A 22,974-nucleotide genomic window follows, 5' to 3' on the forward strand; every position below is an offset into this window, starting at 1 on the left:
GCTCTGTACTTCAGGTAGTTTCAGTAAGGGCCTCCATCTCTGCAGGATACTTTCATGCATAAGTACTCTGGTGTAGTCTATTACAAAACTCATAAAAATGCAAGATAAAGGCAACCAGACGCTCAAAGGTGAAGAATTGCCAGAACTACATGTGCCATAATTGACCATTTTTTTGCATGCAGTATGTTAACCTGTAGTGTCATCATCTTGTTGTCGGGTTCCTGTGCTTTTCAATGTACAGAATAGTGTAAACAAACGATAAGCTAATGCTCAGTATTTATAATAATTGACTTCCTGGCTTACAAAGTACATCTATTTTCTGAGTGTAGAATTGTTTCTTTAGCTTCTTCATAAAGTTGAGTTGTTTCTAAATAGTAATTAATTTTTGGAATGCCATACTAAAATAAACTAGCAATTTGTAACATGGACAGTTGAGATCTGTTGAAAGTAAAATATGTGACTGTTTTGGTGTCATATCTGCATAAAGCACCATAAAGTACTGAAGTACTTACGCTTTCATTTATGTTGAAAACAGCTTCTTTTGATTTTTCATTCTAATTCAGAGTGCAAGTTTAAGAAATGGAAAAATGTAATTAGTAAAACTTCGAAATCCAGTTGAAGTGGCTTGCCCAGTGTCAGAGAGACCTCTGTAGCTGGTGGGTGGAAGTGGGGTGGAAGCTATTGTACGCTTAAGGGAGGTTAAATGCATGCTTGGAACATCAATCAAGTTTGGATAGGCTTCTGAGCCTAGATGCATACCAGTGGCCATGATTAGACTACTCAAAGAATTGCAGCTATTAACAAATCATCACTTTACTACAAAAGTCTATAAATTGTGGTAGAAAATGGTTAAGAATTATAAATAATTTATATCAAGTTTGTGTTGAAATGTTGCTTATGCTTTGTGGATTGCTTTTCTTCCACATCCAACTGGTATAGATTCAGGAAAAGAAGCACAGTGGTGGAATCCTTGTCCAACCTAGTTTCTAAACAGTCAGCAGAGCAATTGAGTGAAGGTAAGTGGTTTATAGTACAATTAAAATAACGAAGTGAAAAAAGCTCAAAAACACCCTACCAATGTGTACAAGTGTCTTACAGTAAAAAACAAACAAATAGTTTGGTGGTGATGGTGGTGCTTTTTTGATGGTGTGTTTCTGCATTTGAATGCAAAGCTTCTCAAAATAGGGGGTCCAGCCTAATTTTTTTTGGCTCTGAGCATGCATAAATTAAGAAGGGAATGCCTTTCACAACACATTGTAGGACTGAAGAGATATTTCCTTTTCTGGGTGTTGTTTTGGTGTGTGGGTTGTTTTTTTGGTTTTTTTTTTTTTTGGTTGGTTGGTTTTTTGGCTTTGTTTTTTTTACTTAAGTCAGCTCCGAAAAGTTTAAGAATCATTGATGCTGTAGAATATGTCCTTATCATTAGTTGCAGTGGCATCTGAATATATTAACAAGTTTTGTGCTTGTCTGTTTTGCTTTAAGGTGTTTTGGGAAATGGTATCAGTACATTGTTCATGGCTCTGAGAATGCTGATCTCCTATTTCTGATTCTGGCAGAATCAAGTATGCTTTTTTTTTTTTAACCTGACACAAGAGAATCCTCTTTAATACTGGACACATTGAACTCGCCACATGTGCACTGTACACCAGGCAGCCTTGTGCATGTGGCTGGTCTTGCAGCATGGGTGCAGAGTAAATCATGTCATGTGTGTTAAGTCAAATGTACTGTAGTGCTGCATGAGGACAGCAAGTCTGCCCGGGGCTTTTGGTTTGTTGAGCATGACTTGGTGAAAACCTGTTCATAATGTCTTACTGGAAATTAGGAAAAGCCTAAGCCACAGTGAGTGTTACTGTTCATCTGTAAAAGATTTTTTTTTTTGAAGACGTGGAAGGAGGGTTGGAAGACCTAATTGCTGTAGGCTGATATTTAAATTGAGGATCAATGGAAAGTACAGGAGATCATTCACCAGAGTGACAAATAGCTTTTGCCCTAGGCTGAAGTCAGCTCTGGCAAGATCAAAGGTTTTGTCTGAGAAGAAGTGAAATAGAAGACTTCTATTGGGATTTGTGTGTTAGAGCTATTATTCAGAAGTTATCAAAACAGCAACAGCAGAATCTTGCCTTTTTGTCTTTTCTTGGTAGCATTTTGTTTGTTTCGTTGACCCCAAGAAGAGAATATTGACAATAGATTTTCTGACAGTAAATAACTTTTCTTTTTTGTATAGAGGAAATGCATGCTGAAATCTGCTATGCTGAATGCTTACTACAGAAAGCAGCTCTCACCTTTGTACAGGTAAAGTAAATTGTTTATTTTGCATCTCTGCATAGCAGTTTAGTGGAAGGATGTTAGTACTTGTACTGTTCACACAGTAGATACGGTATTAAAACCAAAACTTCTTCCTGGTGAACGAATGTGATTGAAAGTACAGTAATTGCTGTGCTGCCCAACAAAATCTTCTCTTTGTTTATATGAATAACCAAAGTTGTTACTGATACCCAGGAAACAAAAACCTAAGGTATATTGCAGTCTTACACAGATGGTGCATTTAAATGAATCGCATTGCATCTGACAGTGTCCGGCCCTTGTTTAAAAAGATGTTCAAGTATGAGTAAATGTCTTGTGTGAAAATGCAAGGGGTTTTTTGCACAAAAAGGATAGCATGTTTCCCAACTAACAAAACTTCAACTGATGCACACTTGTCTCCATTTCATCATTACTTTCCATGCACTTTTGACATGGTGTCAGCAACAATAGAGTAATGAATGATTATAAAATGAGCATGCCTTAGCATTGCTGAGGTAATCATTCAGTTCACAGAAAGATCTGCTGTTTGATACTGTCCGGTGCTTCTTTGTTTAGCTTGTGGTTCAGGAACTTCATCCTACAGTGTTTTCAAATTCTATTTGAAATTTGATTGCTGAAAACAGGAATTGTTAGTCGTATTTCTTTTACATATGTCAATGTTTTACAGATGTTTAATGAACATATGTTAGACAATCCCTTCAGATACAAATTATGAAGAAGCAGCAAGGCACAAAGATACTAAGATCAGATGGACCTAAAAAGTTAATTTGGCAAAGCTTTATAAACCATTTAATACAGTGGTTTGGCCAGAAGTGTCAGGAAATAGTAATGGAATGTCAATCTTCCCTATACTGACTTTCTCCTTTACTAAGCAAATGAAAACAACCTTTTTTTTGTTTTGTGGGTGGTGTTGGTTTGTTTGTTGTTTTTTGGTTTTTGGTTTTTTTTAAGCATGAAGAGTTTTTTTTAAACAGTTGTTGAAGGAGGTGAGTTTAGGACTGTATAAAGTGGAAAAAAAAACCCTTAGAGTTATACTTTCTTTAAAGCAGCACCTCGCTACCTATCATGTTGGCGATCCATTGCTGTTAGCTACAATACACTGCTTTGCTGATTGCTGTCACACCCCATATTTTTCATCCTTGGCTGACCTTGATTCATCTGAGGATGATGATGATAATGAAAATGTAACCATTCAGAAAGAGGTAGCAAGAATGCTTGTACTAAAACACTTGCATTTGGGTGTTCAGTCTTGCAGACAAAACAGTTGAGGTCTTTTGAAAAGGTGACCTTTTATGGAATCCAGAATTTCCTTTGGTTGATGATTCTGAGGCTTTTTTTGTGCTTTTTCATTTTCCACATCATATATGCTGTCCCCAAGTATTTAAATGTGCATTTCTGAAATGCCTGCACATTGCCCTTCTTTGTGAATTGCAAGAGAAAAAAATCTGTCCTGTTGAACTGTTAACTGTCTTGCTTTTCAGAAAATTATTTTTGATGTCTAGTACATTGTGGCTTTACTTTTTACATGATTTTTCTAGAGGTTAATAAGCACATACATTGGGTAGTACCAGCGGTTCCTGTTGATCAGCATGGGAATTCATCTGTTCAGGGAATTCTTTGGTTTGTCTTCTGCCAGCTCCTGGGCTCGCTTGTGTGCATCAGAATCGGTATCTCAAAACTTCCTAGAAAGTTCCTATGGCACCATCTGGTGGAGGGCTTTCTTGTTTCATTTATATGCATTGGAAATTCTATTAAAAGTAACTCTCTGACTTTCTTCTCACCCCTCTCTTAAGTTTGAAATTTGTAACATGCACCAGAGAAATGTTTCCCTGACAAATTAAAACAAGCATTAATTTTAGTCTTGGAGATGAGTCTAATAACTGAAAAACATGTTTTATATTTCCAGTTACCATTAAGTTATAAATAAATTTAAAGGTAGCTGGAAGATTTTTAGGTACATGTAATATGTAATAGCTGAATGCACATTTTTGTACAGTTAAATTCTTTTTTTACAGGATGAAAATATGATCAACTTTATCAAAGGTGGCCTCAAAATTAGGACGAGTTACCAAATATACAAGTAAGCCATTAGAAAATGCTTAGATTCAACATTGGTGTAAGCAGGTGCAGTTGCATTAATGCCTCCAAAATAAAAAGAAATATTTGCATAGAAATCATAATGATTATACTTCATATAATTTCTAAGTCATGTTTCACCTTCCCTCCTTTTTCTTCCTGTATCAAAAGAGAATGTCATCAGGTGCTACAGATGACTCAGGGGAACAAAAGCAAAAATGAAACTTACTACCAGTTTGAAGGAGGAGTAAAACTTGGAATCGGAGCATTCAACTTGGTATGGTTTTTTCAGACTACAGAAAGGCCGTTGGGATAATTCTGTAGGATTCTTTCTTTGCAGATACAGTACTGTAATACTGTTTTAAAAATTACACATTTGTAAAATGGAGATACAGGCTTTGAAGATTTTATGCAATATGTAAACAGTAGTAGTGGCTTTTTCCATATGGGCGTCCTAGGATCTTTTTACTAATTTATTCTGAATTGTGTTTAATTCTCTTGGACTAATTTATGTATGTATTTCTTAAGAGGAAAAGCTACGTTTACCTGTGTGTAGCTGCAATTTTTAAGATGCTTATGCTGTTGGTTACAGGATACATGGAGTCACTGCTTTTATTCTAACACCCCCATGTATACCATTCTTTTGCTTCAGTGACATACTATAGATTGGCATAGGTAATTACAAATTCAGAAGGCTGAACAGTAGTTTACTGAGTTTGTGCAAATGAAAACTGGGTACATCCACTAGTGTTTTTCTTTACAATTTACGTTGCCTTTTCATGTCTGACGTGGCAACGGTGAGAGTTGATTTCTGCTGGTATGTTAATTCCTGTATCATTCCAGACTGGAACTGGCCAGTTCTGAGTATGGTCAGAGGAGCTCAGGTCTGTCTGCACCTGTCAGTCTTTAAAATCCAAGCAGCTGGTAGATGTCTGTGTCTATAAGTGCTCTGACCTTCCCTATTCTTCATTAAGTCTCCTCGGTACTAAGCTTAACAGAAGTAGTCTTTGCTGGGCAAGATGTATTAGGGTGAATGCAGCTTTCAAAAACTGACCTTCAAATAGACCTTCTTGTAATGCTCTTTGAGAAGGTGATTGTGATCTTTGTAAGTTTTCTGTTGTGTAGGATCTGGAGATTGCAGTTACAAGGGGAACAAAAAGCGCATGTAAGAGAAGGGTGGAGGATGAGAACAATAGCTAGTATTTCTGAAATAAGTATGCTTGCTGATCTTCTAATTCAGTGCTCCCACAGTAGGAACAGGTAGAACTTTCGTGATACCGTTGTGTCACTTGACTGGGAGTAAAGCAAGATGACAGTTGTAGATTGAGTACTATCAAAATAGATAGTACTTTCATGCCAAGTGACCCACAATTTTCAAACAATTTTGCTCAGCTGAAGACAGAAAAATCTGTCATTATCTGAAGAAGCACTTGCTGTTTCCATGCTGGATGATCATCAAAAGTCTGAGTTTCCCTGAAGCTGCAGACTGATTGTATATTGTTGATAATGCATGTATATTTTCAAGTTCTTTTGTGTTTTACTTTTTCACTGATGTGTAATGGCATTTAATGTCGTAGCTAGCATTTTTGACTCAAGTTTCTAGTGGTTTTGCTTTTTTTTTTTAAAATGTATACAAGTTTTTATTTATCTTATTTTTGTTTGAAATGTATTTCAGATGCTGTCACTTTTACCAGGAAGGATCCTCCGACTTTTAGAATTTATTGGATTTTCTGGCAATAGGGTATTGGATCTGATACTTTTTTTTTCAAATTAGTCTTCTCTCAGATAAAGACTGGATAGATTTAATGTCATATATTTCACACTGAAAGTGTAATGTTTGCCAGTATTTTAGTAGTGTTAAAAAGACGAGAAGTGAGCTAGGTGATGCAGTCATAAAAGCATATATGGTGATATCCTGATCTTGAACAACCATGGGAAATGACCAGTCTGCTTCAGAGGGGTTTTTCAAATTGCAATTTCCTTTCTTTTTGCTGATCCTTCAGGAGAGGATATCTGCTTTCTTTTCTGGCCATTACAGTCAGAAATTAATGTTCCTCATTAATTAGTTATTTAATCCCCTCAGTAGCTGAGGCGAGAGTCACAATTCTATGTTTTTCCACCCACAATCCCAGCCCATTTCTTTGGGAGAAGGAATTTCTGAATATCATGTAGCACTGTGGAATCTCTGTACATCTTTTTCTCATGGATGAGGAAAGTATTTGTAATCATAGCCTTGGTTTTGTAAAGCTAGCCTTGTTTTGTAAGTATCCTACAGCCCTTTAAAACTCTTCTTGGCACCCATAAGAAATAAAAAAAAAAAACCCAAACCAAACTAAGCAACCCACAGAATTATACATAACTAAACTTCAAGTTATTAGTGAGACAAAGATTTACCATATGGTCTTAATGCTGTTAGTTGGTCCACAAATATCTTTCTGCTTTTGTAAAATTAGACTTCAGTAGAGACTTGTTCATTCTGTTTCTTCCTGTGAAAGACCTGGCTCATGCTGAAGCTCTTCCATAATACAGATTTTAGCCCTGACTGAAAAGGCAATAAAAGCTGAAAGGAAAAGAACAAACAATTTTTGAGTATCAGCACATTTTTTTGTATGGTGCTTGAATTCTCCTGTAGTTCATCAAGTTGCTATGCAATGAAACTCCAGTTAATACTTGTTTTGAGGCAAAACTGTTAAAATCTGCTGTGTTTCTGAAGAGCCACTGCTCTTGAGCAGGGAAGCTCTGAGTTTGTCTCAACAAAAAGTTGTCATGTAATGGGCATAAACGTTTCATGTATTAAGTGCTGAGTAAGTCTCCATGAATCTGGATTCCTTTTCTCAGTGCTCACAAATTCCATTGTAGCTTTTGGAAACAGTGTCTGGAAGTTGGCATGTTAGCAGAGCTAATATTTTAATCAGAACCTCAAAATAGTGGCTGATTTGATGAAAGAGAATTGAGGATAACCAGGGACTTCTCTGAAGGAAGACTCTTGTCAACAGGTAGCACTGGAACAGTTGAGAGAGCTTCTCACCAAACATAGATTTAAAGACATTACTGTGAAAGGCTCATAGCCAGAAAATAGTGGGGAAGGGATATAGACCTGTGTGTCTGTATGGTGTTCCCATTTCACCAGAGCGCTGAAAGGCATGGGTAATTTTCTTTAGCAGTAGCTTAATCTACTTGCTGAGTGCTATCAGCTGTGGCAGAACTGTTTTGGTAGAAGGTTGTGCTGGATCAGAGTTAACAAAGTGATGAATTACTTATATCTGAAAGGAAAACTGGATTTGGGGGAGCCAGGAACTATTAATAGTAACTCTGTATACTGATAGTTAATTCTGCATGTGTTTGTGATGTTTCTTAGGAGTTGGGCCTCTGTCAACTACGGGAAGGCGCGTCTGGCAGCAGTTTGAGGGCCATTCTGTGTACTTTCACCCTGTTGGTTTATCATACTTACGTCTCCTTAATCCTTGGTGAGACCCACTGTGTAGCTGTTCAGTCATGCTACACGTTATGATAGATAACTGTGAATTTTTTTATGAACTGAATTTCAAAACTGTGGCCAATTAGCTTTGTAACAGGAGATTGCTATATACTTAATTATGACCTGAAACTAATATCTCTGACTGACAAAGCTGTGTCTGCAGAAACAGTGAGGATAGATACTATTATACCAACGTCTTGTTCCATTTGCAGGGCTGTCTCAACATGCAACAGCAAAATATCACAAAATACTTTTGAGTTCAGCAAGTCCTTATCCTTAAATTAACATCAGATATTGTGAAAACTATCTCCAGAAAGAAGTCTGTACTCCCAAACAATTTACTTGGAAGTTCAGACGTGTAGAGAATTAATTGCTTTTGCCACATCGGGCTAAAAGTTACCATTAATTCTGTATGCATCTTTGACATATGTTTTCACATTCTTTAGTTTGGAAGTATTTTAGTCTATGTCCCTCAGGCTCATCAGGAAATTAAGGAGAACTTCATTTCTTTCAGTATCACCTGTACTTCATTACTGAGCTCAAAATTAGGAAAGGAGGCAGCTGAGGAATGTTTTCCTAACTTGCTAAAGCAACTAAAGGGATTTAAAAATATAACTAGGATCTATAATGGAGCAGTTTAAAGAACATTCATGTATTCTATTCTGTTTCTACTTACAGATATTTACTATCTTAAAAGAATTTACTACCTTCAGGACAGCCATTCATTTTTGTAGAAACACAATATGATGAAATAATTCTGCTCTTGCATAAAAGCAGTCACCTATTAATCTATTCAAGCCGTCCTATGATTTGGAAACCAAAATCTTAATCTATGAAACTTCTTTTTTTAAGTACATTGAGGTTGGTTTATTATGTTTTCTAGGTACAGGGGAAGCCAATATTCAGGAAGCAGACAGTCTCCTCGAACCCTACCTCCGGAAATTTCCAAATGTGTGTATTCTCAATAAATTTTATAGCAGCAATGTACTTCCCTAAGATTAAAGTAGTAACTTGGTATTTTTCTCATCTCCTTTCAAGGGTTCCATTATTCTGTTTTATGCTGCCAGAATAGATATACTGAAAGGAGATTTTGAAAAGGTAAATAAATTTTTTTCTTTTTAAGGTTTTTATTTGTTCAGTGTTCAGCCTGGGGGGAAAAATATCTAATTCATGTAAGTAACTTATTTTAGTTGGGCTGATAATTATTCTCTTTATCCCTGTTCACATTCGGTGTCAATACTGATTCCATGTCTCTCTCTGAAGTGAAACTGAAAGGGAAGTTTATCTCATTTTACTAGTCAGGTGTTCTCTACGTGGGTGCTAGGAAAGAATTTGCTCTGTAATTAGACATGGCTCTCATGTGAAGCTGTAATTGAGTGAATTTTCATCGTTCCTGCTTAACTACTACATTGTAGGCGCAGTTGAGGTTCCAGGAGTGCATAGCAGCCCAGCAAGAGTGGAAACAGATTCATCATCTCTGTTACTGGGAGCTGATGTGGTGCTACACCTTCCAGCAGAACTGGCTTCAAGCATATCGGTATGCAGACCTGCTCAGCAAAGAGAGCAGGTGGTCTAAGGTAAATGGGCAGGTGGATGTTGTTATGATATACCAGTAACCTCTCCACACACAGTTAAATCCGCATTTCAGTTTGCCCAATAAGAATAATTTTTGCGTTCTTCTGAAACCCATAAGCAAAGGCACAATTGCACCCAAAATGGTAGGTTTAACTGGGTGGTGAAGGAAGAATTTTTATTTCACGTTCTGAAGCACCAGAGCCATAACTAACAATGTTTCAGCCCCTCTAAAAACAGAGGTACTTACCAGAGTTGTGAGGAAGAGGAAGGAGAAGAAAACTGTTAACTTGCATCTAAAGTCAAGTTTGAACTAAGAATCACTAATAAAACTTGGCTGAAGAAACTGGGTTTGTTAGTTAATGGTAAACAGATGAGAGCACGCCTACTCAGCAGATGCTTTGCGACATGAGATGAGAAGGCTGCTGGAGACAGGGTCTCATGAGAAAAGCTGGGTTATCTACCTTTTCCTTGTAAAAATATTTCTCAAAGTATGAACCAAGCACACTCTGCAAATAATTTTCGATACATCATTTTTGTCTGTTCCTTTCTAGGTTACTGGTTTTTTTATGCTTAGTGGAAAAGGGGGTACATCCAATTCTTGACAAGAGAGGAAGAGAATAGTATACTCAACATGAAGTACAAATGTCTTGAATAGAATTATGGAAGTTTCTTTTTTTCCCCTGCAAAGTCCAGTTATTGAACTTCACTTGAATCAGTACTCAGATATTTTCTTCTGGTTTTTAAGGCATGTCTCTATACTTAACAGATCATGTAATAACAGTAATGGACTTTAGAATAGTTACGTCATTTAACCTCATCTCTTTATCAGTGATTTGCATAATAAATTGTCCTGTTCTCTGCAGGAGACACTTTTACCATTCTGAATAACTTACTTAGAATTTTAATAAATATGTTGAAAATAAAATTATAGCATAAATTATGTGACAAAGGAAATGCTAAACTTCTGTAGTTCTACCTGCAAGAGAATTACTGGAAACACTTTGCTGCAGCAGATGGGGTGAGAGATTTGAGTCCTTAGTGTATTGACTGAGCCCAGCAAATTAGATATAGTAATATGTTGCTATTTCTTTTTGAAACAGGCAATATATGTATTCCAGAAGGCAGCAATTCTATGTATGCTTCCAGAGGATGATTTGAAAAGCACTGGTGAGGACATTGTATCTTTATTCAGGTAAATATTTATAAAGCAACTAGATGTGCAGCCTTTTTCCCCCATATAAACGTTTTTGACTTGAATAGCTTTGTCTTGTGTGACTTACTTCCTACTTATAACCATCAACTTTTCAGTTTTTCTCTTTGCTTTTAACGTCAGAATATTTAAAATGCTGTTTTTATCAGCAAGCATACATCCTACAACTGCGGTCTCAAGTGGTGTGAAGCAATTTGAGATGTTATACCTGAGGCAAAGAGCGAATCTTACTAAATGAAATAAGATGAAATAGAAATTACGTAAAGCAACTTCTGTTTTCTGTTTTCCCTCCTTGTAGACAAGTAGATGGCCTAAAACAGAGAATTGCAGGAAAGTCTATCCCAACTGAGAAGTTTGCAGTAAGGAAAGCTCGACGCTATGCAAGTGCTCAACCAGTGAAGCTGATATTACCCGCCTTGGTATTTATGCTTGCTTTCTTTTTGTCTTTATCAAGTAGAAAAGAAGTGAGTATAATTCATTATACAGGGAAAGAATAATGTTAACAGGTGGTCTGTACCTGCATTTTTAAAATTACCTTTTTAGAGAATTACTGCATTCATGCAATGGGATTTTTGTGAAATGTACTAGGGGCTGGATCATGCTACCAATTATTAGTGGTCCAAAACCAGAGCCAGATGTTTCACGTGAGAGTTCAGACATACAGAGAATGATTGATGTTGCCACATGAGGCTGACGGTCACCTTCCAACTAGAAACCTGCATGGGTTTCTAGCATATCATGTTCTTTAGTTTGGCAGGATTTCAGTCCTCATCCTCCAGGCTCATTAGGAAGCTAAGGAGTACTTCAGCACGTTCTGTTCTTCTGGTGAAAATGAAGAGTGGTGTCTTGTTTTGTTGTTTTTGTTTTTCTTACATTGAATCTAAGTAAAATGTGCAGAAACTAATGTTACTTTACTAATGCTATTCTAATTTCCCATGCTTTTAACTTCAGAGGCATTAGTGGTGCACAGTCTGTTTTTGTGTGCACAGCAATGATACTTTGCATGTGTGTATGCTAAAATTTTTGTACATGGATAATTTGGCAACAAATGAAGATGAAAAACATAATTTGAGAAGGAATTTCTTATGTTGAAGTTCATTGATGTGGAAGCAGGAGTCCAAAGAAAATTAACCCATCAGTTTTAAAATTCATTGTATACTCAATTACATATAAAGACCTAAGTAATAAAGTTCTGTTATGGTTGTAGAGCACAGTGCTATTCAGTTGGGAGCATGTATCTTCAGTCTTGCTGACAAATCCAGTGTCTTTTAATTTAAGAATTTTTCCATTACGGGCTAAGCAAAAATAAACATAGTGTATGGTGTTACTGCAGTAAGTGTAAATTAGGCAGGATTACAGAATTGAAACAAATCTAGCATAATGTAGTTTATATTGTCAATAACGCTATTTCAGACTTCGATAGAATCGGGTTTTTTCTCCCTCTGAAAACCCATGTAGTTACAGCAGAAATATAGGCAGAAATATTTCAACAGTCAGCTTCAAAATGACATCAGGCTTCATATTTCAAAAGTGTAATTACAATTCAAATACAGTAAAACAAATTATACTCTTGTGTTTACGATGACTGAGTAAATATCTCAGCAAAGTTTCATGTTGGTTAGCATTTTTATGTGCGTTCTCTCATTCTCTTTATGTGATACAGTGTGATAATATTTAATGCATCAAAACAAGCATATTGCTTAATATTGTACTGAAGCATCTGGGAAGCTTTGTGCCAAGATTTGCCTTGATATTTTTTTTTTTTAAAACAAGATTTTTTTAGGAATTCTATTGGAAGCGTGCGTTGTAACCACATTTTTATCCAGAAAGTTTTATCTACTTCCAGTGTTACTCCATATGGAAAGTAAAAGCCTACAGATTATAGCATCTATATATAAACACACATGAGTGTGTGTGTATTTGGGTATATGCATATATACATATACACACACACACTGTGTATATACATGCACACACCCACAAATATACACACAAATTTATCTATAATCCTGTAGAAAGTAAATACTTTCAGGTGCTTCTTTAGTCCATATGGCAGAGGCTACAAGTTGAACCTAAAATACCCTGTTTTGCTGATGTGTTACAAGGGTGATGGTAAAAATCGTGTGGTAAAATCTGTTCAGTTTTGTTCTTAAAGATCTATGAAAATACATGATAGAGTCCATTACAAAGGTGTCAAAACATTCAAAACTTAGAAATACAGGTTAACTTTGCCCATTCAATGTCATTTTGCATCCCCTATGCAGCTTTAAATGATAATTAAGGCAAACACAATTGTCTTTGTAAACTTGTATGTAACTGACAGAATGTCCCCTACTCATCGTGGGTGGTTATTCAAAGTCATACAGATACTTTCATTTATGGGCTTCTCAACAGTGCATTTTGGCTTTGAAAACAAACAAGTTTTGTGGGCAGTATTTTTATGTACTCAAAATGTTCCATAACATCCTTCCAAGGGATACTCTTTAGTTAAATGTTTATGCAATTCCATGAGTTTGTCTTGTTTATTTTGTTTTGTCAGGAAATGATGTATGTCTGGAATGGCTTTGCAATTGTGGGCAAAAGAGCAGATCTCACTGAAAACTTACTGGTAACAATTGAAAAAGAAGAAACTGCTCTACAGAATGAAACTAGTAAGTGATCACTTGAGATGGAATTAATAAGCTGATAAGAAATGCTGACATTTTTCGTTGGTTCTGCCTACTAAAGTTTTCTGAGTTGATTTGGGCAGTGTGCTATTATATCTGAAAATGGAAATTTTGGAGCTGCATGAAAGTTAGCAGTGGTTCTTCAATATGTTCTTTGTCCAGCTTGATTGATGCTGCAGAATAAGGACAACTCAAGGATGTCAGATTATTAGTTATGGAACTTAACTGATTCTTACTAAAACATTGCAGTCACTCAGAGCAAAAGTTAGTTTTGCCACATGATATGAATTGTAAAACCACATCTGATTATGATTTACATACAAAGGAGGTGATGCATCAGAAGTTGTACAAGGACATACAAAAAATGCATAGTGATGAAATCTGGATGGTACCATAAACTAAACAAGAGCAACCTGCAAGGCTGAGACTGAATTGGGTCCCTTAATTTTTTTTATGCTATTCTTCAAATTTCTGCAGAATCAGTAGTGTGCCTCTTAAATCTCAAATGTTTTTTCCTTTTTTTTTTTCTTTGTTGTTGTTGTCATACTAAGACCAAAATGTAGCAATATGCAAGACATCTGAAAATAAATGTTTCCATGAGTTCTGTGCAGAGTATTCTGACAGAGGATATTGGGAATTCGGTGCTCTATCATGCAGAGGCTTATACTATAATTACTTATCAGTTGTAATAGTGAAGTAAATTTCCTGTCAAATTCCTAAGCAGAGATGCAGAAGGTACCAAAATAAAAGGAGCGGAAATAAAACCAGCATTTTTTTCTTATGGAAATATGTAGTTTACAAATAGGATGTATTCTGGAAGCGTATTTGGGTTTTTTGCTCTCTGTTTAGTAATAACTGCAGTCAAATGTAGTTTTATTGGGGACTTTGCATCTATGAGCCTGATTTGCTTTTTAAGATATGGACTCAGAAAAGATAAAGACTGTGATCACCAGAATTGCTGCTGAATTGAGACCCAAAGAAAGTGATTAAGGCTATTAGCAGAGTGTGTCAAGGATACAATATTATTTTAAGAGACAGCTGTCAGTACTAGATAGCTTTAAAGGACTGCTAAGGTGCTGTAAAAAAGTGCGTTAATTATACACAGATGTCATTTAGGGATTGAGACTTCTTAGAGTTGTTGATACTTCATTCACTTCAAGTGAAGAGGCACAGCAAGGAATCTGTCAAGGATTGAAAGTGGGCTTATGTTGTACAGAGCTGAAAATACAGATGAATAGACATTAGAAATTATTATTTTTTTCCTCAGGATTTCTAGAAATCTTATTTTACCACAGTTCTGTCACCTCCAAGATAAAAAGCCAAGCTTCAAGAAAAAACAATTTCTTGTGTATTTTATAATCCTGATGATATTTCCTCTGATACAGAGGATTGCAGGTAGTTGGTTCTCCCGCATTTATTGCAAAGTTGTCTGCATTTAATTGGCCTGTGCATTTACTGTCATTTACAGTCAGTGTTTTGCAACAATGGCTTTTCTTCCTGTGGGAAACACCAGGGAGGTACTAGTTGAAGTTGTTGAAGACTGGCAAGCTTTTACTGACATCAGTGCTTGCCCCCAGTAATTTCAGTGAATGAGTCCTTTAGGAGACAGCCACACAAATCCACTAGCCTCAGCCTAGCAAAACAGGATTGTGGGAATGCAACATGCTCGCCCACTGCGCTTCTACCTGTCGCTAAAAGCGCAGTCTGTCAGTTACCGTCTACCGAGACTCCTGGCTTCGAACACAGACAGAAATAAGCCCAAGTGTAGTGGCAAAGCACTTCACTGAATCCTAAGATGCTTTAGTCTTGCATGTTTCAGAACTGTTTACGTAGGATTTTTCTGGCAGACTGTTAAGAAAAAAATTAACGTGACCTTAGAGAGCTGATAATCAGTTGTAAACAACATGATCTGAAGGGAGAGTGTTTTGCTTCCTGAATTGTTAATGTATGTGCCGCCATCTGTCTATCCATATGTGTTTTCTTCCTTTTCCTTCCCTGCATGCAGCAAATGGTATAAACCAAGGCAACGAGAAAGGACCAGGTTAAGGTTATATTTCTTAATTGCTTCACAAAAGCTCTTTCATCTGGTATTTTTAGTCCTATTGAACGTAAAACTTCCTTGAATTTTCCAAATGTTTTACGCTACCAGTGAAGCTTCTTAATCCTTAAGAGGTGGTGGGAATACTAATAAACATGGTTTCTTGAATTTGTATTGCCAAGTAATGCTTCCAAAAAGTTCTGCAGGACAGAGTCCTGGTGTGTTCTTGTGCTTTTCACATTATTGGTGCTACTGGAGGTCTGCCAGTGCTCTGCAACAGGGCAAGTTATTAAGATAATGTAGTGCAAAGGTGTTTTCAGTCTCACCGTAGGTTTTGCTTCCTGTTTGAGATGATGCAAGTACAGAAATCTGTAACTGATACCAGTTTATGCCTGCTTTGAACTGACTTCCAGAATAAGACGACTGGGGATTATCTGGAGGTTTCAGTTTCTCCTTATTTCTTATTAGCCTGTATCTTTAAAGAGAAAGATGAAGACGTTACATGCACATCTTCATCAGTAGACAGTATTTAAAATTAAGGTTATGTATGTTTTGAGGTGTAAAAATCTGAGAAGCCATGTCCTGAGTCTGAATGCATATTCCCTACTGAAAATCTAACTTTCCTTTTCATGACGTCTTCAAATTGTTTGATGTATCTCACTTTTACTTTTAGATCGCAGTGAGTACTATATGGATGATGTGTGCATGTTGCAGTTGCTGAAGGGCCTGTGCCTGAAACACCTGGGAAGACTCATGCAAGCTGAACTGTGTTTCAGTAAAGTAACTCAGAGGTAAAAATAACAAACAGACTTTTCACCCAAAGCTACAAAATAGAAAGGTTAAGCTTCTGAAATTCCTGTAGAAGCCATCATGTTAGAATTTTGAGTATTAGATTTCACCATCCTGTTAAGGAGCTGGAATTAAAATACCTCTGAAAGTAGTTGGAGGACCACAAAACTTTGCTAGTATGTTTCTATAGCAGTTTAAGATTATATAGCTTCGTGGAAATGTGGTGTTTTATACCAAATAAATCAAACTGATGGATAACGCATTTATCTAAATACATTCAGAATTTGTATTTTTGTATTTGAAGAGCTATCAAGATAAATAAAAATAATTCAAATGGATTTCCTAGGGGTTTTTTTCAGGATTTAGTACTTCAGAAATGAATGCTTCTCTATGTAGATGAGAAATTGCTGTTGTTACTAGTTTTCAGTTGAAAACTTGAGTTTCTTGTGTTATGGATTTATCAAATACTTTAGGTGCAGATCCATATCTACTGCAATAACTTTATATAACTTTGAGTCATCCTGATTGTAGTTGTAAACTTCTTAGAATTTTAGAGTAATTAGGCTGAAAAAAATGGGGCTTACACATGCAATTTTCTAATACATAATATAGAAAAAACAATATTTAAGGAGAATTTGTTACCTGTAATTCTATTGCTTGTTATAATTTTCTTGCTGTCTCGCCTTCTCTTGCCATTTCTAAGGTCCCAGGTGAGTTTAGTCAAGGATTATGAGGGCTGAGGGAGCTGGCCAATGTCATTGTGACTCCATTATCTTTGAAAGGTCATGGCAATTAGGGGAAGTTCCTTGAGGACCAGAAGAAAGCAAATGTTGCTCCTATCTTCAAGAAGGGCACAAAGGAGGATCTGGGAAACTGCAAGCCAGTGAGCTTCTCATCAGTCCCTAGGAAGGGGAAGTAAATAATTCTGGAAATCATTTCCAAAAGCATGAAGGTGATCAGGAGGAGTCGGCATGGATTTATGAAGGGCAAAGCATGTGTAACCATCCTTATAGTCTTCTACAATGAGATGACTGGCTCAGTAGGTGAGGGGACAGCAGTGGATGTTCTTTATCTTGAGTTTAGAAAGGTTTTTGACCGTGTCCCCCACAATATCATCACAGACAAGCTGTCAAACAGTCTCAACTAGGTAAGTGGGTAGTGAGGTGGACTGAAAACCAGCTGAACTGCTGGGTTCAGAAGGCTGTGATCAGCAGCATGAAGTCAGCTGGAGGCTAGTCACCAGCAGAATAATGCAGAATTCAATGCTGGGACCAGTAGGTTTTAACATCTTCATTAAGGACCTAGATGATGGGACAGAATGCAGCCTCAGCAAATGTGCAGATGATACAAAGTGGGAGGAGTGGTTGATAGGCCAGATGGGTGTGCTGCCATTCAGAGCAACCTGGACAGGCTGGAGAAATGGGCTGACAGCTACCTCATGAAGTTCAACAAAGGGAAGGGCCAATCCCTACCCTTGGGGAAGAATAACCCCATGCACCAACACAGGCTGGGGGCTGACTGGCTGGAGAGCAGCTTGTCAGAAAACGCCCTGGGGATCCTGGTCACCCCCAAGCTGACCGTGAGCCAGCAATGTGCCTTTGCAACAGAGGTGGCCAACTGTGTCCTGAGTTGCATTAGGAAGAGTGTTGTCAGGAGGTCGAGAGTGTTGACCCTTCCTCCCCTCTCAGCACTAATGAGACCACATCTGGAGTACTGTATCTAGTCCTGGAGCCACTGGTGTGAGAGACACGGATACACTGGAACAAGTCTAACAAAGGGCCACAGAGGTGATTAAATGGTTGAAGCATCTGTCATATAAGAAGCTGAGAGAGTGGGGAGCATTCAGCCTGGGGAATAGAACACCTGAAATGTTATCTGAAGGAAGTGTGTTTTAAAAAAACAAAAAAGACATACACACAAACTCTTCTCAGTGGTGCCCAGTGACAGAACGAGCTGTAATGGGCACAAACTGAAATACAGGGAACAGTTTTAAAATAGACACATTTGTTGGTTTGGTGGTTTGGTTTTTTTTATTGTCGAGTTGGTTAACCACTGGCACATGTTGTCCAGAGAGACTGTGGAGTCTCCGTCCTTGGAGGTACTTGAAATCTAGGTGGACAGAGTCCTGGACAGATTGCTGCCGTAGACCTTGCTTTGAGCAGGGAGTTGGACTAGATGATCTCCAGAGGTGCCTTCCAGCCACAGAGATTCTGAGAATTTCTTACATTGAGAAAAGTTGAATTTTCTTACTTCTCTGCTGATTTGTTCAGGCAAGGTAGGGTAAGGGAATCTCAATTCTCTGTGTGGGAAAAAACTATTTATATTATACCTAACCTAATGAACGTCATTTTTATCTCAGATTATCTTTTTGGATAGTTGGGGGTTTTTTTGAACTGTAAGTCACACAATAGGGTCCCAGTCTTGCAACTGTGTTCATGGTAGCCTGGGTAATACACCACAATACAAAAAGGAAGTAGGAAATAATAAATTTTTGCTCCTAGAAGGTCATGTTGGCAGTATTTTACATCCACTCTTTACAGGTATAATTAACGTGCACAGACTTAACCAGCAAAAAAGATTCCAATGTGCTTTTACAGGCCACGATTGCATTTAAAAGTTAACTGGTCACTTGAGGAAAGGTTGTAATGAGCCACTTCTGTATTTTTCTGGTTTTCTAGTGAGAAGCAAATAAAATACGATAGTTATTTGGTGCCGTTCGCCCTGTATGAGTTGGGTCTTCTGTACAAACAACAGGATGAGAGAGAAAAAGCAGTAAGATACATAGAAACTGCAAAGTAAGTGGATTTTTTTTATTTGTATCATCCTGTAGATTAAGAATAACTGAGTAACTTTAGCAACACACAGTATGAAGGGTAAATGCCTCCTCCTCATTTAGGCTTCAGAGATGCTGAGGCTCCACTGCATGCATGGGTTGGAGCTGGAGAGTCCAGAGAAAGGATCTGCACCACCTCTGTCCTAGAGAGCAGCTGGGGGGGCTTACGTCTGCCGCAATAAAGGTGTTAGTGGGGAGTAGGGTAAAAAGCCAGTACACTTCTGACCACATCCCTTCTTCCTTTCACATCCTGTCACAGAAGAGCTGCAGAGAGATAAATTTACTGTAGAGAAGCATGTTTGCTTTATCTGTAGGTAGTAGCATGGGCCAGAGTTTGCCCCCTCTGTGTACAGAGAGGTATACCAATCATGTAATGGTGTTGTAAATGTGAGTTAGAAACAATCTCCTAAAACCTTTTTTAGAAACACAGTATTTTTTGCCTTTTTTTATTACATAATGCGATTTCCTTGTGTTTTATTACTCTGGCTGAGTTGTGTTTTGAAGCTGAACATACACTTTCAGGTAACAGCCTTTCTTTTCTGTAGTCTTCTAGCATGTCTTTTCACAGCAAACTTCAGTAGTTGGGAGGGCTGTTGAAAGGATAAAAATAGTGCTAAAACATGGATTCAGTTTATCAGGACATTTAATTGTTGGTAGTGGTGTAAGTCGCTGCTCAGTTCGTGGATGTAGTTTGAAATGTCTCATAGCTCATCTGTGTATCCTTCTGTTGAAGGAATGAAGGCTGTTAGCTTTGGTACTTCAGTGCATGTATGAAGTAGAAGCAATCCAGGCCAAAAATGTTTTTCTTACAATAACTTTTTTTTTTTTTCAGAAACAACTACAAAGACTACTCTATGGAGTCCAGGTTGCACTTCAGGATTCATGCAGCACTTGACAGCTTGAAGGTGTCACCTGCTTCAACACCTTGAATGAGGAGGGATGCTTTTCACACATACAATGCATATAATAGCCTACACAATCTTTTTGCAATCTTTTTTTAATCATGAAAAAGAAAAAAACCTAATGGTTGTTTTCTGTCATCTCTGATTTGATGTATGTCATTCCTTTAGACTGTTCTTTTTCTGTATAGTACGTATGCTATATCTACTTGATACTTTAAAGAAGACCTTATATTTTGTTTGATAAAAATGATTTAATATTTGACTTGAATGGGGGATATTTTAGAAAAAGTTGATGGTGCAATAAAGTTTAATGCAAACACTTTATTTTTTTATATGAAAACAGATGCTGGTTATGCAGTGGAACTGGTGATAACTTCTGCATTTTTTTTGAGGTTTGATTTTCTGCGGTACACTTGAGACCTTTTTACCTCTGGAACAAAAATGCAATGTCTTCAGCTAACCTTGCCCACATTTGGCATACCATATTCTGAAATCTGTGTTCCAGAGGAAAAAAAAAATCATCATCTTCGACTTAATTTCATTTTGGGAACAAAATGAGCCTGTCTGAAGTGCAATATTTTTACACTGTCAGATGAAACTAAGCAGTGCTACAGGTAAATGTCTCTGCAGGTCTGTTTCACTCAAAATAAGTGGTTACAGGGGATATTTTTCAGTCATAGAAAAGCGGGGCTGCTAGGGACATTAAGAGATCGTGTATTCTTGTCCTAAAGCAGAATCAACAGTCTTGTGTCCTCTTGACAGACTTGTTTTACTTGGGGTTTTTTAGAAGAAAAAAAAAAAAAAACTTGCACTGAGAGAGATTTTGTAACTTACACAGGATGTCTTTCCCAGTGGGAAAAGACTAGGAATTTTTTCCTGATGTCTGCCACCATTAATTCTTGGCATAACTGAAACGGGTTGCATCCCATCTTCCCTGTCATGAATCTGGAGGAAGGATTGCTCTTTTCCTTTCCTGAAGCAGTCTTCTAATATTTGAAGACTAACCCCCTTATTGGTATTCTCTGTTCTTGGATTCCAGCCAAAATAAATAAAAATTTGCAGAATTTATTTTTTTTCTAATAACGGGAATAACTCATTGTTGCAAGTTGATTGTGCACCAAAAAGTGAATCCCACTTTTAAACTTGGAGTTAAGAAAATGTGCATATTCTAATCATAATTTTCTACTTTCTACAAAAAATGTGTAGTAAAATTAAGATACATTTATAAGTGCATATATTTTCTTTTGCACATTAATATGTGAACACCAATGTCAAATTGAGTTTCTGAAGTCATTATATATGCAGATTCTGCTAGCTGTCTATTCTTAAAAATAAGAATATACTTGTTTTTTAAGTATACACCCAAAAACTGTTCTTTCACTACTTATTGCAAAACTTGCCCATTTCCATATTATTAATGCTAGTATATTTACTCTGCACAGTAAATTCATAGTAACTATGCTCCTGTATGTGATTCTCTGCCCTTAACTCCCACCCAAGAAATAACAGAACAAAAAAACCAGGTGAAAAATGTGTCTTCAGTAAATAAGTAACTGAAAGTTTCTAATTAAACAGTCAATATAATGTAAATGCTATAGTTATTCTTCTCAGGTGACTGAGAACACAGCTTTCTTCTATGACTTTATAAATAACTGAGTCATTTAATTGCATATAAATCTGTGGCATACTTACAGGTGAAGTGAGAGTTTAAAAGTACTAGCTAAATAAACATAATGGGTCTTTCAAAGTGGAAGCCTGATCCAAAGTCCGTTGACTTCACTGGTTTGGGTTTGTGCCCATTCTAAATGCGTAACTAAATTACTGTGTAAAATCATACACACGCAGGTTTGACGCTTAGATGCCTGAGACACTGAGTCACTGATAAAATGCAGCATGCTTATTTTGAAATATATCCTATTGGCTGTAGCTAATGTATTTGCCTCTTTTGTCAACAGAGATTAGCATATGCTACCAACTGACTTCTCTAATTACTTGCCCATTTATACGTATCTGATTATAATCTGTAGACAGCCAAAATAGAATTCTGTATGTTGTATTTTCAGACAATACTTTTAATACCTCTTTGGGTATTTACATGTTCAGTTTAAGATTATTTTGTTTTAATCTGATTATTGGATTGTAGCAATCAGATGGGACCACTTCATTTTCTTGTGAAATGTGGTGAAAACAATTGCTGGTAAAACTTATATGATTTGTCTTTTAAATAGTAATTCACTCTACAGAAGAGTTGGAACTGGGACTACAGACTCTCAGGATGGAGCATGAAGTAGTCTCTGATCTCTTGTTTGTGTGGGGAGTGTCTTACAGTTAGTATTTTATGGGTCATTTGAGATAGAAATCAAAATTAACAAAAAATAAACAATGCTCTTCCTTACAAGCTGATTTTTGTTTTACGTTTAGTACGAAGGGTCATGTAGCAGTGTCCTTTTTTCATGGATAATGCTGCTGACTGCAGAGAGAGTAAAAGAGAACTTTGTTTTCTTCACTTCAGCCTTCCAAAGTCAATGTTAATGCCCTGCGTACGTTACACTTTGTCTCTTTTGGGATCAGCCTTTTTGCCCTCATGCAGAGAACAGACGTATCGACACCAATTTGCAATACCCTCTGTAGTGTTCTGATGCCCTGAGGTCCCCAGCGTAAGTACTATTTACGGCTTGTGCCCTTCCCTGTGCTGCTGTTGAAACGTGTTTGTTAGAAAGCCCAATTTATCAAGTTTCTTAGCTTTATTCTGGATTTTTTTCCCCAGCTTATTAACAGTGGAAGTGTAAATGTGTGAGAGTGATTTGTAACCCTTCACTTAAGGTAGGTCTCAGTAGAGCTGTAGAGATGCTTCATCTTCCAAATGCTGCAGAAGAAGCACGTGTCTCCCCAACACAATGCGTCACTGGTGCAGTATTATTTAGCACATTACGTCTAAGTTAAGTGACTTGTGGCAAAGAGTTAGGATGAAAAGTCTATGGCTTTTTTTTCCTTACGTGCTGTATACTGTACTGGGCCTTAAATACAACTCTGATTTAGTCTTACTGCTCTTTATAATCTTCACCTCACTTGCTTGTATTCTGTGGGATTTTTGAATAATGCG

At 37.1% G+C, this 22,974-nt stretch overlaps 1 protein-coding gene across 2 annotated transcripts in view; it reads left to right on the forward strand.

Moving 5' to 3' along the window:
• Window positions 1-21,687, forward strand: part of TTC39B (tetratricopeptide repeat domain 39B) — a 65,987-nt gene extending 44,300 nt beyond the window's left edge. For both annotated transcript variants that reach the window (XM_035895569.1, XM_009640031.2), the window contains 15 exons: window positions 940-1,016; window positions 2,225-2,292; window positions 4,320-4,384; window positions 4,552-4,657; window positions 6,056-6,121; window positions 7,739-7,847; window positions 8,742-8,809; window positions 8,897-8,956; window positions 9,274-9,435; window positions 10,534-10,625; window positions 10,942-11,062; window positions 13,183-13,294; window positions 16,021-16,138; window positions 18,815-18,931; window positions 19,802-21,687. In XM_035895569.1, coding sequence (XP_035751462.1) covers window positions 940-1,016; window positions 2,225-2,292; window positions 4,320-4,384; window positions 4,552-4,657; window positions 6,056-6,121; window positions 7,739-7,847; window positions 8,742-8,809; window positions 8,897-8,956; window positions 9,274-9,435; window positions 10,534-10,625; window positions 10,942-11,062; window positions 13,183-13,294; window positions 16,021-16,138; window positions 18,815-18,931; window positions 19,802-19,898 — 1,438 coding nt within the window. In that variant the 3' untranslated portion in view covers window positions 19,899-21,687. The remainder of the gene's footprint in view (window positions 1-939; window positions 1,017-2,224; window positions 2,293-4,319; window positions 4,385-4,551; window positions 4,658-6,055; window positions 6,122-7,738; window positions 7,848-8,741; window positions 8,810-8,896; window positions 8,957-9,273; window positions 9,436-10,533; window positions 10,626-10,941; window positions 11,063-13,182; window positions 13,295-16,020; window positions 16,139-18,814; window positions 18,932-19,801) is intronic.
• The last annotated feature ends 1,287 nt before the right edge of the window (window positions 21,688-22,974 follow it).

This window comes from Egretta garzetta, unplaced genomic scaffold (assembly GCF_000687185.1).
Source record: "Egretta garzetta isolate BGI_Z169 unplaced genomic scaffold, ASM68718v1 scaffold175, whole genome shotgun sequence".
Classification (NCBI taxonomy): Eukaryota; Metazoa; Chordata; class Aves; order Pelecaniformes; family Ardeidae; genus Egretta; species Egretta garzetta.